The sequence below is a fragment of the Macaca nemestrina genome, chromosome 5 (assembly GCF_043159975.1).
Source record: "Macaca nemestrina isolate mMacNem1 chromosome 5, mMacNem.hap1, whole genome shotgun sequence".
Classification (NCBI taxonomy): domain Eukaryota; kingdom Metazoa; phylum Chordata; class Mammalia; order Primates; family Cercopithecidae; genus Macaca; species Macaca nemestrina.
The window spans coordinates 157,641,668-157,657,826 of NC_092129.1; the positions used below are offsets into that span (position 1 = coordinate 157,641,668).

Here is a 16,159-nt window from a genome sequence, read left to right on the forward strand (position 1 = left end):
GGCCTAGCCTGGGTCGGATGTCCATCCCAGACCCAGTCCATGTGGTGAGGCTGCAGGGCCACGTGATATGGACATGTATTGGAAGAGAAGAGGTCACTAATGCTAAATATGGTACAGGGAGGGTAGAGAGACCTTGAAAGGTGTTCACTATATTCTCAGAGGCAGAGCCCTTAGAACAGGCACTGTTGATGTCCCATCCCATATTCTCTTGGCCTATCACAGTTTGCCAATAGCTGAGGCACAGTTTTCTGCAAAGATGACAACCTCCCCACCTCCAGTGAGTATTTCCCTTCTCCTTTGCCTGTGAGCTTTATCACACCCGTGATAGTTGCTTTTCTGCAGTTATATAACTCAATCTTAAAGTACATTAGAATTAACACTCCCAGGCCAACCTTCAACCAATTCAAGCAAAGGAGGATAGGAAGTGGAGATAAAGTCTCAGGCCCTGTAGTTCTTAGGAAGATTCTGAGCTGTATCACACATTTAACATGGTTTCTTACGGAGTCCTAAAAGGGATTGAGCCAAGTTATCCACATGGTAACTGACTCATGAGTGAACCCTTTATCCCATTTCTCATGTAAGTGGCTTTCTTTCATTTCTCAATTTATTTCTGCACTTGTGTTTCCCGGGATCTCTTCCCAAATCAGTGTGGTGAGCTGAATAGTGCTGCCCCCACCCACCCTTGGAGCTATATCCACTATGAAAGTTATGAAAAGAATGTATAACACAGTAAAATGAATTTTACACAGAATTAAGATTATGGACCTTAAAATAGAAAGATTATTCTAAATTGTCTGGGTGATCTCAGTTTAATCATAGGAGTCTTTAAAAGTAAAAGGCAGACTGAGCGCAGTGGTTCACGCCTACAAACCCAGCACTTTGGGAGACCAAGGTGGGTAGATTGCTTGAGCTCAGGAGTTTGAGACCAGCCTGGGCAACTTGGCGAGACCCTGTCTCTACAGGAAAATACTCCGGCATGGTGATATGGGCCTGTGGTCCCAGCTACTTGGGAAGCTAAGGTGGGGGGATTACTTGAGCCCAGGTGACAAAATATGTGGTGAGCTGAGATCATGCCACTCTACTTCAGCCTGGGTGACAGAGTGAGTCCTTGTCAAAGAAGAGGAAAAAAAAAAAAGTAAAGAAGTGAAAAGAAAAAGGAGAAGGTGAAAGAATCAGAGAGATACAATGAGAAAAAGACCTAGGAGATGAGCCTCAACGCACTGTTGCTGCTTTGAAGATATAGGAAGCGAGCTAGGAGCCAGAGTGTGGCAGCCTCTAGAAGTGGGTACAGCCCTTAGCTAAAAACCGGGAAACAACTGGGACCTCAGTCCTATAAATGAAAGGAACTGATTCTGTCAACAATCTGAATAAGCAAGGAAACAGTTTCTTCCTTAGAGACTCCAGAAAAGAATCCAGCCTGCAGGCACCTTGATTCTAGCCTGGTGAGATTCCTGTGGGACTTCTCACCTACAGAACAGTGAGATAATACATTTGTTTTGCTTTAAGTTTATGAATTTCTGAGGCCAGGCGCGGTGGCTCATGCCTGTAATCCCAGCACTTTGGGAGGCCGAGGTGGGTGCACCACGAGATCAGGAGATCAAGACCATCTTGGACAACATGGTGAAACCCCATCTGTACTAAAAATACAGAAAATTAGCCGGGCGTGGTGGCACACACCTGTAATTCCAGCTACTCAGGAGGCTAAGGCAGGAGAATAGCTTGAACCTGGGAGGCGGAGGTTGCAGTGAGCTGAGATTGTACTCCAGCCTGGGAGTGGTATGATCCAGTCTCAAAAACAAAACAAAACAAAACAAAACAAAAAAAGAATGTTTATAAATTTCTGATAATTCAGATGGCAGCAATAGAAAATGCACCCAATAAGGGTTTTGTGAAAATGCTGTAGTGAGGTAAACTGAGACTGTGGTGAGTACAGTGGGTGTGCAGACTACTCCTCTTTGCTGAGTAGACTCCACAGTCTAGAAAAAGCCAAGTTGAGGAGTAAGCATTATTAACACTTTATTAAATGACTAGAACTTGACAACCACTTGCCAAGTAGAGGGGATACAGTGGTGAGCAATAATAGTGATGATAATGAGGAGTAGTTTTCCCTAGCAGGCATCAGTTGAAAGGAATATGGGTTTAACATCCACCAATGACCAGGGGTGGACAGACCTATTTCCAGAAGACTGAGTCCATAGTGGGATTAAAACCATCCCTGTAATTCTTCTAGCTTCCTTAATCCAAATTTCCTATATCACAGAGAGTCTTTAGGGTATTTGTTCTGCCTGGAAACCTTGACTGTAAGAAGGCTGGTTCTGGCTGCGATATCACTTATCACATTTTTGGGTGGGCACACATCTGTGCCCCATTATTTATTGCGAGGGGCCTCTAGTCTCATTCCAAGTCACATGTCATGTGGGTACTATGAGGTTATTCTCTCAACCAAGACACTCTGCAGAGCTAATCCAAGGAGTGCTGGGTCTAAGGCTCTGATAATTAGCTGGGAAGGAGTCAACAGGAGTGTCAACTCCACAACCACCTACAATGATCCTTACCCTGGAGCTGTCCTGGGAAAAGAACCTCAGGGCTACAGGTGGGTTCTTCCTATCAGCGAAGAATCCGGTGGAAAAGAATGGGCAAATGGCCAGGGACTGAAGCTGACCATCTCCCAGCTGCACAAATTACCATATGAGTTATGTAAGTTACTTAATGTTGCCCTGCCTCAGCTTCCATACTTGGAAAATGAGACTACCCGATACGGTGTTGTGAGGATTAAAGGAGTGGCATCCAACAAAGCTCATAACACAGCACTCAGAACATTTTTAAGTTCTCCATTAATGTTAGTTACTGCTGTTTAGATCCCAGCTCTATTATTAAGTAGTCATGTCTACTTTGTAAAGTTAATTCACTTTTCTGCACCCCAGTTTCCTTATCTAAGAGGACAATAAGGTGGTACTAAACTCAAACAACTGGCATATGAATAATGGAATGAGTATCAGTAAAGTGCTTCAGTGTGTGCCTGTAGCTTTATGGTTGTGATTGGTTGCTGTAGAGGGGGAGGCCCTCAGCTCTAAGCTGGGCAGGGAGAAGCAGAGACAAGTTACTTCAGCCTGAGGCTCCCCACTTTCCCTAGCTAAGCCCAGGGTCACTGGTGTCTCTAGGGAGACACCTAATGATCACCACTCGGTCAGAATTGGAGGAACTCTCTTCTTCTTTTGGCGCTGGACAAATGGTCAGGGCAGTGGGCTCCAAAGTCAAAATTCTGAAAACAGGATATAGAGGCTCAGAGAAGGAGACGTCCAGGAAAGTATGAATATGGGATCCATTCACAGCATTGTAGAATGAGATATCTCCAGTCTCATAGTCCAGGAAGACCCCCACTTTCCTAGGGGATTCAGGAAGTTCCAGGTTGGTTCTGGGCTCAGTTAGAGTCCGATACTTTTTCCCATCAGTCAGTCCCATAGTCCAGAATCCGTTCTCAGGTGTCATTTTGACCCAACCTTTTCTCTGCACATTCTTACTACACACCCCTATATGCCACTCTTTCCTGTCCCCTACCTCCACCTCCCAGTAATGTCTCCCTGACATGAAGCTCTCACAGCCGAGAACACAATAATGCCAATCAAATCTCTCAGGGTTGTCTGGCAGATCCTGGGGCTCCTTGGCACGCTGCACACTCCTCTGGTCCTCAGAAACAAGGAGGATGGGGTTTGCTGTTTTGGGATCCAGAATCACATCCGCTGTAGAGAGTTTGAGGAAGTGTCCATGGGGTCAACCATATTTCCTGGATTTCAGAGCCTCAGCATGCAAGGCCTGGGCTGTGCTGAGGAGACCTGAGTCCAGAGCCTGGCATCCCTAGCCTTCCCTAAATGTGACTCTCTCATTGATGCCAGGAGAGAAAGCCCCAGGTATCTTGTGTCCAGAGGGGAAGAGGAGGGTGAAATGAGAGTTGCCTCAGCATCTGCCTAACCCAACACCCTGATGCTGCCTCAGGAAGCAGCAAGCATCCTCTTTCTATGTTTTTCTTGTTTTCCTCCCCACATTGACTCTGCCCACTAATGCTTTATGATCAGAGGTCAATTTTCAACTTTCATTTGACCACTCATGAGCTAAATGTGTACCCCTTTTCTGCAGTCTATTTTCCCACACATCCAATTTATTTAACAAGGTGGAGCCTCGTCTAAAGCATTCCCTCACCTGAAAAATGGGGATAAAAATATGAATCTCTAGCATAGTATAGGGGAATCATGTTATTTATTCAGCCCACGGCAGGGCACAAAGGAAGTTCCTGATGTTCTAATAGCTGCAAGGCTGTCTCTGTGCTGGGCTCTATGTGGGGCCTTATATGACCTAGATTCACTCTCCACCCTTTAACTTTCTCCACACTCTTTTGGGCCCCAGGAATCTGCCCTCTAAGGACAGTGTCACTGGGCTCCCTTGTCCTCTGGTTTGCTGTTGGGTTTGGCCAATGGGAGGCCCTGGTAGAAGATTGGAAGGAGAAAGAAATGAGAGACACACCGTTTATTTTCCTGCTTCCTCTCTGCCTGCAGCAGCTGGTGTGGCTCTAACAAGGCCTGACGACTCTTCTCAGGAAGCCCTGTCTTTGAGCTACCTCTTTCTCTGGGTTCCCGTAACTGCCTCCCCTCCCTACCCCTCCCAGGCTAGGGGTGGAGACAGCTCCCCACTGTTGGGAACCATGGGGGCACTGCACTTTTCTTTGTTGCTTTCCCTTAACCCTCCTTTCCGCAAACCTTCAGCCACCCAGTTTGAATTCATCATCTCCTTCTTACTAGGTTTTTGACCAGTGGATATGTATTATTCCTTCAGTCTTCACCTCAACCCCCACAAACACAGTTTGAAATCATCACTTAAAAATATGGAGGCCAAAGCTCAGAAGCATTACGTTTTTTGAGGAGGCACTGGCAGTAGGTGGCATGAGAAGTCTGGGAAGGACTAAGTTCTTTGGGAAGCCATTGCCTCCTCTCCTTGGCATTTCCATCCTCACTCTCCCTGCAGTATCACTCAGTGTGTGCCTCCTTCCCCTCAGTTCCACCCTTTCTGTGTCTTCCTTCCCAGGAAGGTCTGAGGAATCCCAAGAGATCTAATCACCCTGGTTCCCTGGGCTCTCAGTGGGAAGGGTCTTAGAGATGGGTCCACTCTTCAGATTGGAATTTATTGTTGCCTACCCCAAATTCCTAGTCGTGGGAGCTTTTCTTCCCCAAATCACAACAGTTGGAGAAGCAAACAGGAAAAGGAATATAGTCCCTCAGGTTGTTGGTCCAGGGAACATACAGTGATTTACTCACCTGGCTTGAAGAGGGCCTTTTTCCATTCTGAAAGGAAGGAGACACAGATAAGGAAAAGGTCAGTATTCTTGTACTTTCCCCACTGCATTCTCTCCTCACTACATGTTTTCTCTCCTTTTCTTGTGAATCTCTTCCAGAGTCCAGCCTTCCTTCTCGACAACTCTGATGGATCAGAGGTGGCACTTTCTAAAAAATGGTGGGCTCTGTTCCCTCTGTCATGAAGGGTACAGGCTGCATGGCCAGGCTTTGCAAGGGGGTGTGTAGGGTCAGGAGTCTCTCAAATTCTCCAGAAAAGCAGAAATCAACCCCCCACCATAGAGAAATTGAGTCTTTTGGTTAAATCTGATTCATGCAAATGAGAACATCAGTGGGTCACAGCAGAGAAAAGGTTGAAATGTTCATGGCACGTGTCCCAGCAAACTCAGAGAGCATCAGGCTCACTCACCATTATAGGCTGAAGGTCTCTCTCCCACTACAATGAAAGAAAGGTAGAGATGTCACCTTAACTTGCCATGTTTGATTTGGCCCTATTCCCTTGACTTTATATTAATTTAATCTTTTTCTTTTCTTTTTTCTTTCTTTCTTTCTTTTTTTTTTTTTTAACCACCTGTATCTTCCTCCTCTGCAGGTTCAATTCTTTCTATGGTGTCGTTCTTAATATCAAATCCAGGAACATCAGTCGAATACTAGTAACATGGCAGACACTGTGAGAGTTCCTTCCTGATGGTGTTCAGCTGATATATTTGGAATGTATCTATACTGCTATACCTAGGCAGAGGTGTCACCATGTCTATATGCATATATATATATGTGTGTGTGTGTGTGTGTGTATGCAAGATCCTTCTATTTAAATTTGTAATTTCCTACCTTACCCTGAAAAGAATTTGGGAAATTTAATGAGCAATTTCAGAAACTAGTTTTTGAAGCCAGTTAGAATAAATTGGTACCAACTGAGAAACCATTCAAGCCACTCTTGTTTATTAGACACAGTTTTCTCCCTCTCTCTTTTCTGATTTTCTTGTTCTTTGTTATCTTTTGTTCTTCTTTGTCTTCTCTGGAGCCTATAGATTATGTAAAATGAAGAGTGAAGTTCCTAACATAGAGAGTGAACTTCATCCACCTCTTCCCCCTTCCTTTACAAGTGTGCCCCTGGATATTCCTCAGTGCTTTGCAGGGCTATAGAGTCTGTGGCCCCTGGTAGAGAGAAATTGAAGGCATCTTTTCTTGGAGAGTAGTTGAGAGAGAGAAAGAAAGCGAAAAAGAAACACTTCTCCTGGGTGTTATTCCAATGAGTCACATTCTTTTTCTTTTTTCTTTTCTTTCTTTTTTTTTTTTTTGGCAATGACTAGGAATTGGCACATTTATTTTCTTTCCTTAGTCAAAGAGATCTAAGACCACTTCCTAACCTTGGGGAAAAAGTTAAGAGTGGAAACTATTCAAGCACAGACAGTTAAAGATTCAAATTCAGAGAAAATGTCAGTCACTTACAAACTGTGTACTGCATACTTCTCCACCCTGCAATGGAAGGAACAGGGAAGATGCATCAAGGCTCATAAAGCAGGGACAGGAAGACATGCCTGGGTCTCTGGGGGAATGGGAACTTACTGATTTCCTCCAGGAGCTTCTCTGGAAAATAAGCAGAAAAAATAATGAACTGTTACAGGTGAGGGAGTTCTCTAAAAAATAAACCTTAAAAACAACCCAGTTCTGGGGTGGGGATGGGTATGAGGTCTTTGGGCTTTGGCCTGTAAGCCAGGGGCTCAGGTAAACTCCGGGGTCAGCTACCTCTTGTGCTTTTTTCTTGCTTCACTGTGCTCCATGCCAGTTCTCTCAACTCTTGCTCTCTCTTTTTCTTTCTGAACAGAGTCTTTTTTTCCTCCTGCTGTCGCCACAGGAAGTAACCAGCTCCCCCAAGAAGCAGCAGCAAGACAGGCAGGGTCCCTGCCAGGGCAGCGATCCAGCTCTGGGCCCTCCTGAAGAACGGGCCTGTGAAGGGAAGTGCTGTGGGCCATGGGGGCCGGTGCACTCAGCCTCCCCAGACTGCAGCACCCCAGGTGTTAGCTGCTCACCCCAGGTCACAGGGCACGGAATCTATCTCACAAGGTTAAATAATCTTTCTCATCCTAAAATCTCAGAGGACAGTGAGTAAGACTTTGATAAACCCCCACTAGAGGCTGCTACCATTCCTTCTCTTGAGATGTCTGCCTCTCATGTGGAAAGTGAGTGACTAGAGAATATCATACACTTTTTTTCTAATTCAACTTTTTAATAGGTAACACATGCACATGGTTCACAAATACATGTATAAAAAGTCACACAAGTCTCCCATCCACCCAGTCCTCCCTCCCACCCTCCCTTTTTTGACTTCAAATTAGTCTACTTAATATGATGCTTAAGAACAGGAACTTTGGAGCTGGAGGCCCTGGATGTCAATGCTGGCTCCTTTAGGTGACTTGCAGTGTGACTTTAGACTAATTACTTAACCTCTCTGTTCCTACTGCCCTTCTCCTGAAGTGAGAAGGATTAAATTAAAACTTATAAAGTGCCTGACACCTAGTGGGTGTTATGACACTGCTTGTTAACTTAAAATTGTGAATAAAAATATATGCTTGTTTTTCCTCTCATTTGCACTAAAGATAGCATTCCGTACACACCACTCTGCATTTTGCTCTTTCTGTGCAAAGTTAATCTTGGAGGTTTTTCTTCTTCAGTATAGAGAGAATTCTCTCTTTTTTCTTTCACACTTGAGTGGTATCCATTGCATGCAGTGAACATCTGCATAGTTTCCAACCTTGTGCAGTTATAATCAGTGCTATAAAAAATAACTTTTTACCTGGATCATCTCACACAAATGCAAGTTTATCTACCAAATCAATTCCCAGAAGCAGAATTTTGGATTACTAAAGATGTAGTTTGGATACTGTTATGTAGTCCCCAATAGAGGTTGTGCTAATGCACACCAAAAATACAAGTCATCCCTGCATATGCCTAGGAGTCACAGTCTTCCTACATTCCTGCCATAACCATGTGTTATCAACCAACAGATGTTTGTTTTGATTTTTGCCAATACCATAAGTGAAAAATGATTCAGTATGTTTCTCTAATGAGTGAGAATGAGCACTCATTGGTGGGTTATTTCCTTTTCTGTAAATTAAACAATGTATGACCTTTGTTAAAATGTTTTACTCAGTTTTTAAAATCTTCTGTCTCAAGGAGATTAGCTCTTTCTCTATGATATGGGTTTGTAAATATATATATACACACACACACATATGTATATACACACACACATACATACATGTTTTCCCTTTCTGTCATTTGACTTTACATAAGCAGCTTATCTTAACAATTATTCCCCAATTCCCATTGCCTGTCACATTTTCTGGCAGACAGAAAATGTTCAGTAAATGTTTGTGTCATGAACAGCTTTATGGAGGAGAGAAGCTCCCCTGGTGCAAGGAGGAGTCTCCAAGTCCGTGCTTTGGGCCTTATATTCAGTGCAGAGACCCAGGTTGACTGCAGACACTAACACCTCCCCCTTCATTCAACTGCCACAGCTCAGTTCAGAAAATCTGAGGCAAGCAGGTACTGACCTGCGATGGAAATGCTGGTTGTCTTTTCCAGACCGAGGAGGGAACTTCTGATGGTACAGGAAACACCCTCCCCAGAGCTGCCTCTCAGGATCACAGATGCTGCTACTGCATACAGGCCCACTCCATCTACAAACACAGGTGCTTCCACAGCCGGGATGTTTTCTCCCTTGTCGTTGCTCCACCGTATTTGGGGTTGGGGGTACCAGCCAGTGGACCTGCACTCCAGATGGATCCCTCCATCCTCATAACCCTTCACGTCAATGTGAAGATCAGAACCCAGTGCTGTGGAAGGATGAATCAGCCTAAATTCTTGAGAGCTCCTATGTCATGGAGGGTCTCAAAAGGAATCAGGGCACGCTCACATTCCGTAAGTCAAGAAGAATTTCATTTCAGAGCTGCTTACAAAAGTGTGGTCCTGGTGAGGAGAAAGCTACATGAATGAGTGCAGTATCCCAGGGTCAGTGACAGTGGGGCTATTCCCACCCACTCCAGTTACCAGAGGGAGGAGGAGAGGGAGCTGTTTTGAAGACATAAAAGAAGATATTTATGCATTGAGGACTTTCTTGAGAGGGACAGTGACCTTCAGCAAGGCAATGCAGTCAGGCCGAGGGTACCTTGCAGGAAGGAAGCCAGGGAATAAGCACCCAGACCTCTATTTTCTCTCCCTCCCTTCTGCATCTGCTACAGATCCCTACTGACCAAACCCTTAAACAGAAGCCACAGGGAAAAGGATTGCACTGAGAAAGAAAAGGGCAGCCCCCTCATCTGGAAGCAACAACAGGATTCAGTGTCCTCCTGTTGAACAAAAGGGATTTCACAGAACACCAGCATCAGATGATGGCACTTTGTGACTATGATGGATCATGGGAAAAACAAGACCACCCCACATCCTGTGTGAGCATAGAGAAAAACATGAACACTGTGCAAACCACAGCAATGACCAAACATCCCCCATCGACAATCAAGGATTGCTGTCCCTTCATCAATTACAGCTTCAGTCTCACCCTAGTCTCCTTCTTCCTAGATAAGATTGATTAAGGTTCTCACTCATAGAATCAACCTGTGCACACCTTCCTGACAACATCTCATCCAGAGCAGAGGCTGAAGTCTATAAACCCTCCTCCCAAATCCCCTAACACAAGCCCAAATTACATACTAAGTCGGCTCTAACAGCTTCTCACTGAGACTCCGCCACAGCTCCCCATGATGTGTGTTCTTCCTCAATGCAACAAGTAAGAAACACAGCTCCCATGACTACAGGTATATTCTAGGGTCATTGGCTCGAGAACATTGGCAGCAGATACAGTCCCAAAAGCCCAGTCTTCTAGGGCCCACAATAGCATGTACCTAGTGGGGCCACAGAAGCCACCTGGTACACAACTATACACGAATGACTGTGTACCTCTCACTGAAGAGATGATTTCTTATGCTTCCTATCCCTCCTCCCTCACTTCGCTTATTTCTCTGGTGGCCAGCAGAAGGGATTTCATTACTTGAGCATGTAGGGCACAGCAGGAATTCTTCCTAAAGGAAAACCTGTGTCTTTCTTAAGGGCCTCAGACAAGCTAAGTTGGAAGGCAGTGCAGGCAATTGCTAGTGAGCAGCCAGGAGTGTCTGCAGTGCTTTTGCAAGAGGGACTCTGCATCTGCTCTAGATCCTACAGAGAAGTGTTCTCAGAACAAAACCTGGAGGCTCACCTGCAACCTTCAGCTCCACCAGGGCTTTTTCATAGAAGTCGCCATCTTGGAAATAACACAAGTACTTTCCACTGTCAGAGGCTGTGACGTTGTGTATTCGGAGAGCAGCCTTCCCTGCAGTGATGCCATCCCGTAGAATCGAAGTTCTCCCTCGATACGGTGCACTCTGCCTGTCTTCCACTTCCTTTCCATCTGCATACACGTTCACCACCTGCCTTAGGTTGGAACTCACCCACCTCAGCTCCATGGTCTCTGCGCTCATGGTTGGGAATAGGTGACAGGGCAGATCAGCATCTTCACCTACCATGGCCAGGATGGGCCCAGGCGGTCCAACCACAGCAAACTGAGCTGTTGGCACAAGGGGGAGGATCTGTCAGAGGGTATTGGAGTTGGGGTCAGGAGAGGAAGGGTGCTTCTCAGACAGGGAAGGCGAGATACCAAGAATCTAGGGGGAGGCTGGGCGCGGTGGCTCATGCCTATAATCCCAGCACTTTGGGAGGCCGAGGAGGGCTGATCACAAAGTCAGGAGATCGAGACCGTGGTGAAACCCCACCTCCACTAAAAAATAAAAAAAAAGAGGCTGGGCGCTGTGGCTCAAGCCTGTAATCCCAGCACTTTGGGAGGCCAAGATGGGCGGATCACGAGGTCAGGAGATCGAGACCATCCTGGCTAACACGGTGAAACCCCGTCCTACTAAAAAAATACAAAAAACTAGCCGGGCGAGGTGGCGGGTGCCTGTAGTCCCCGCTACTTGGGAGGCTGAGGCAGGAGAATGGCGTGAACCCGAGAGGAGGAGCTTGCAGTGAGCTGAGATCCGGCCACTGCACTCCAGCCTGGGTGACAGAGCAAGACTCCATCTCAAAAAAAAAAAAGATTTAGCCGGGTGCGTTGGCTGACACCTGCAGTCCCAGCTACTCAGAAGGCTGAGGCAGGAAAATGGCGCGAACCCGAGAGGCGGCGCTTGCAGTGAGCTGAGATCGCGCCACTGCACTCCAGACTGGGTGACAGAGTGAGACTCTATCTCAAAAAAAAAAAAAAAAAAAAGAATCTAGAGGGGGAAACCAATCTTAACAGAAGCACCATTTGTCTCTTAGTGACACGTGAACCCTCAGGTCAGGATGGACTTCAGGTATGGGAAGGAGTCAAAAGTCCTATGAGGACATAATCAGGTAATTGTCTGCTTCAGAAACAAGTGTGGAATCATTCCCTACCTGAGTGAGGCATGAGCAGCTGAAGCAAAAGGACGCAGACATGAAAGTTGAGAAGAAGGAAGGCCAGGAAATTTCCCATTTTCATTCATGCTTCATATCTGGAGACACCAGAAGGTGGGGGGTAGACTCTATGACCTGGAAGAAGCTATAGAATTCCAGATGGAAACCTCCACTTCCCTACAGTTAACTCAAGTATGGTGACCGAAGAAGATCTTACCTCTGCCAAAGATTTCTGTCCTTTAGTGTCTTTACGTTTGAGTCCCAACATTGAAAACCACCTGCAAAAATATGTCTATGTGAAATGCACATCAGTTATTCGATCATAAAATCCTCACTCTACTGTTTGACAATATTCAGAATCCTATGACTTCCCCAAACTTCCCCTGCCAAGTCCAACCTACCACAATCCCCTCTGATTCATGCAGGACCCTCTTCGTTGGGCTCCCTGGTTCTACCAGGGTCCACTACTGTGGGTGTCCAACACTGTGGACTTCTCAAAGCCCCAACTCTTGGCCATCACCATGGTCAAGTCATGGACCAGTGGACTCCTGGTGGGATTCAGGAAGACTGCCTGGTGGGGGACCTGAAGTCTGTCAGGGGCTGAACCCACCACATTTAATCCAAGGCTAGTGATCAGACAGCTGCTAATAAGACCAGGCCTTACTTATCTTTTCTTTCTTACCTTCATAAAGTCATTCAACAAATATTTACTGAGCACCCACAAGGGGCCAGGCCCACGATATAAGGTTTAGGGACACAAAGAGGATAAGCAATACGTAAAGGCTCTAAGATTCACAAGCTATTTGGTCTCAGACATGGGACAAAACCATTGGAACTTTATTTACTCATACAATATCATGAAGTGTGAAACTTAGAATGTGCACAATTGGCTCAGCAATTCCACTTCCTGATGTCTAGTCCAGCAAAGTACTTGCATGGGTGCAGAGAGAAGCCTCTGTGAGAATGACACTGCAGCACTATTTTTAAAGTATAAAAGTGGTAACCAACTGAACCAGCCACCCAACAGGAGACTGCTTAGAGGAATGATGGCTCATCCCTCAGAAGGAATTCAATGCAGCAGGTAAAAAGAGTTGATTTATTGTCATGAACCTAGATAATGGAGACACTCTAAGTGATCAAAAAGCATGTTGCAGAACTATACTAAAGATTCAATTGAAAAACAAAAGCAAAGCTATACATTTCTGCATAACTGTTTATGTAAATGCCTGAAAAACTCTCAAAAGATGCATGCTAATCTGAAGATCAGAGGCTAGTGAGTGAAAGGACTCTTGGCCTTTTGCTCCCTTTACTTTGAAAATATTGGAATGCTTTAAATGTAAAACTTTTCATGTATTACTTAACGATAATTATTATGAGTTACGATAGTGACAGGAACATATTAGCTGCTCAGTAAATACTAACTCCTCAACAGTTTCTTCCAAAACAAAGGAGCATGAGGCCTGCAGCCATAATCTCTCTCGCAGTTGGCCTGGGAGTGGCCTCTGTGAACAAGATCTGCAGAGGGAGGTGGGCAGGGATGTAAAGGAAACAAGGGAACAGAGATCTGAGCAGCCGGCCATGCTCCACACCTGCCTGGATCTTGCAACCAACCAGAGCAAACATTGCATTTCACCACATCTTTTGCTTCTGGAAACTGCTCTTTATGTTGCTATAGAGGGGGTATCATTTTTATTATCATTTTCTCTGAGTTAACACGTTCTCTGCTGTCCTTAGAGTGAGATATACCTTTTTCTTCTTCTTTTTTTTTTTTTTTTTTTTTTTTTGAGACGGAGTCTTGCTCTGTTGCCCAGGCTGGAGTGCAGTGGCCGGATCTCAGCTCACTGCAAGCTCCGCCTTCCAGGTTTACGCCATTCTCCTGCCTCAGCCTCCCAAGTAGCTGGGACTACAGGTGCCCGCCACCTCGCCCGGCTAGGTTTTTTTTTGTATTTTTTAGTAGAGACGGGGTTTCACCATGTTAGTCAGGATGGTCTTGATCTCCTGACCTCGTGATCCGCCCATCTCGGCCTCCCAAAGTGCTGGGATTACAGGTTTGAGCCACCGCGCCCGGCCCATTTTTCTTCTTCCTAAAGGATATTTATTTTTTTTCCTGATTATAGTCAATATTGCAAATGAAAAAAAGCATAAAGGAATACAAGTTTAAGCAGTGGTGCATGCCTGTAATCCTTGCAATTTGGGAGGTCGAGGTGGGAGGAACCCTGGAGCCCAGGAATTCAAGAACAGCCTGGTCAACATAATGAAACCCCATCTCTACAAATCAATCAATAAATAAAATATCTATAGTAGTAGTCATATACTTTGGTAGTGAAAACATAAATATTTCTCAAAGTATTTTGACTATGTATATATCAAGGACCTTAAAAAAGTTATATGCTTTACTAAGGAACGGCTATTAAAGAAAACAAAAAAGTTGTATACTTTGACCCAAAAGTTCCACTTTTAGGAATTAGTATTGAAGAAAAAGAAAATCAGGAACTAAGACAAAAATTTATGTTTTAGGCTGTTCAATATAGTAAAATGTACAATAGCCAAATGCAGAAAAGAGAAATAGCCCAAACTAGGGAAATGTTAAAAAATATTTGTAAAGGCCGGGTGTGGTGGCTCACGCCTGTAATCCCAGCACTTTGGGAGGCTGATGCAGGCAGATCACCTGAGGTCAGGAGTTTGAGACCAGCCTAGACAACATGGCAAAATTCTGTCTCTACTAAAAATACAAAAAGTAGCTGGGCATGGTGGCATGCACCTGTAATCCCAGCTACCCAGGAGGCTGAGACAGGAGAATCGCTGGAACCTGGGAAACAGGCTGCAGTGAAATGAGAATGCACCACTGCACTCCAGCCTGGGCAACAGAGCAAGACTCCATCTCAAAAAAAAAAATTGTATATTCATACAATGAAATAGGTTGTATCCATAGGTTTTGGGGAAATGATGAATAAAAGGAAAAACACATACTGTTCCTAAAAGATACAAAACAAGGTGTAACGTGTGGCTCTAACGTTGTTAAAATTATATATAATTGCCCTTCATTACAAACACAACTCCTAAAGGCTTTTTGGAAATCTCTTTTATGACTGAAACATGCATTTTTTGTCTATCCCCCGCCTGTTGTATATGTATGCTGGTTCAGACTTTTCTATATTTTTAATATTTCTGAAATGAACAAATTTACATATGAATGTAAAAGGGACATCTCTTTTTAGAAATTCTTAGAATAGATGCCTTGAGTTGGCCAGAACAGATTTTAAAGATTTTTTGCCTTTTTGTGACCACAATAAATTCTTAAGAACATGCAATTAGAATATTTTTTGACCAAATCCCAAACTCTGCAGGTCTTTATTCTTTGCACTACTTCTCCCCTTTCCGTGTGTCCACATGTGTGCGTGTGCACCCCCTCAGCTACCCAGGAGACTGTGGCAGGAGAATCGCTGGAACCTGGGAAACAGGCTGCAATGAGCTGAGAATGCACCACCGCACTCCAGCCTGGGTCACAGAGCAAGACTCCATCTCAAAACAAACAAAATGCATATTCATACAATGAAATAGATTGTATCCGTTGGATAGCATTCTTTAGGTTTTGGGGAAATGATGAGTAAAAGGAAAAACACATACTGTTTCTAAAAGATACAAAACAAGGTGTAATGTATGGATCTAACATTGTTAAAATTATCAATAATTGCCCTTCATTAAAAACACGATTCCTAAAGGCTGCATGGAAATCTCTTTTATGATTGAACCATGCATTGTCTGTTTATCCCCTGCCTGTTGTATATGTATGCTGGTTCAGATTTTTTCTGTATTTTTAATATTTCTGTAATGGACAAATTTACATATGAATCTATAAGGGACATGTCTTTTTAGAATCTCTTAGAATACATGCCTTGAGTTGGCCAGAGCAGGTTTTAAAGATTGTTTGCCCTTTTCTGACCACAATACGTTGTTAAGAACATGCAATTGGACTATTTCTTCACGAAACCCCAACCTCTGCAGGTCTTTATTCTTTACACTACTTCTCCCCTTTCCATGTGTCCACATGTGTGTGTGCACACTCCCTCAGCCACATACCCCTTTCTTTGGGCAAGTACTCTCCCTGCATGCCCACTCTCGGCGATTCAGCCCGTGTCCTCCCAGGCATTGTAGCCCAGGCTCTAATCAACTTCCCCCGCTTACCTCTCAACATTCCCCTCTGAAAATCACAACCCACCGAAGAAAGGCGGTTAATAGTTCTCCATTCTTTCTATTATGGTTGAATCTCCACTTGGAAGAAAACAAAAGGAAAGCAGAGGCTGTCTGGTCATTGTGAGGAATAATCATCTCTTTTTGGAAGAATTAGTTTT

The 16,159-nt window shown here is 44.6% G+C and overlaps 2 protein-coding genes across 2 annotated transcripts in view; both read right to left on the reverse strand.

The window, feature by feature from the left end:
* Positions 1-6,790, reverse strand: part of LOC105482642 (butyrophilin subfamily 2 member A1-like) — a 30,722-nt gene extending 23,932 nt beyond the window's left edge. Inside the window, exons 1-2 of the mRNA XM_071097462.1 lie at positions 5,752-6,790; positions 5,307-5,333 (exon numbers count right to left, since the gene is read on the reverse strand). The gene's annotated coding sequence lies outside the window, so the exon portion shown is untranslated. The remainder of the gene's footprint in view (positions 1-5,306; positions 5,334-5,751) is intronic.
* LOC105482606 (butyrophilin subfamily 3 member A1) lies at positions 2,000-16,159 on the reverse strand. The gene is given in 13 exon segments (XM_011742813.3): positions 2,000-3,096; positions 3,099-3,170; positions 3,172-3,740; positions 5,307-5,333; positions 5,752-5,778; positions 6,795-6,821; positions 6,912-6,932; positions 7,092-7,292; positions 8,900-9,181; positions 10,597-10,944; positions 11,808-11,952; positions 12,025-12,085; positions 15,993-16,159. Coding segments are annotated over 11 exon segments (1,728 nt in total). The 5' UTR covers positions 11,893-11,952; positions 12,025-12,085; positions 15,993-16,159; the 3' UTR covers positions 2,000-3,027.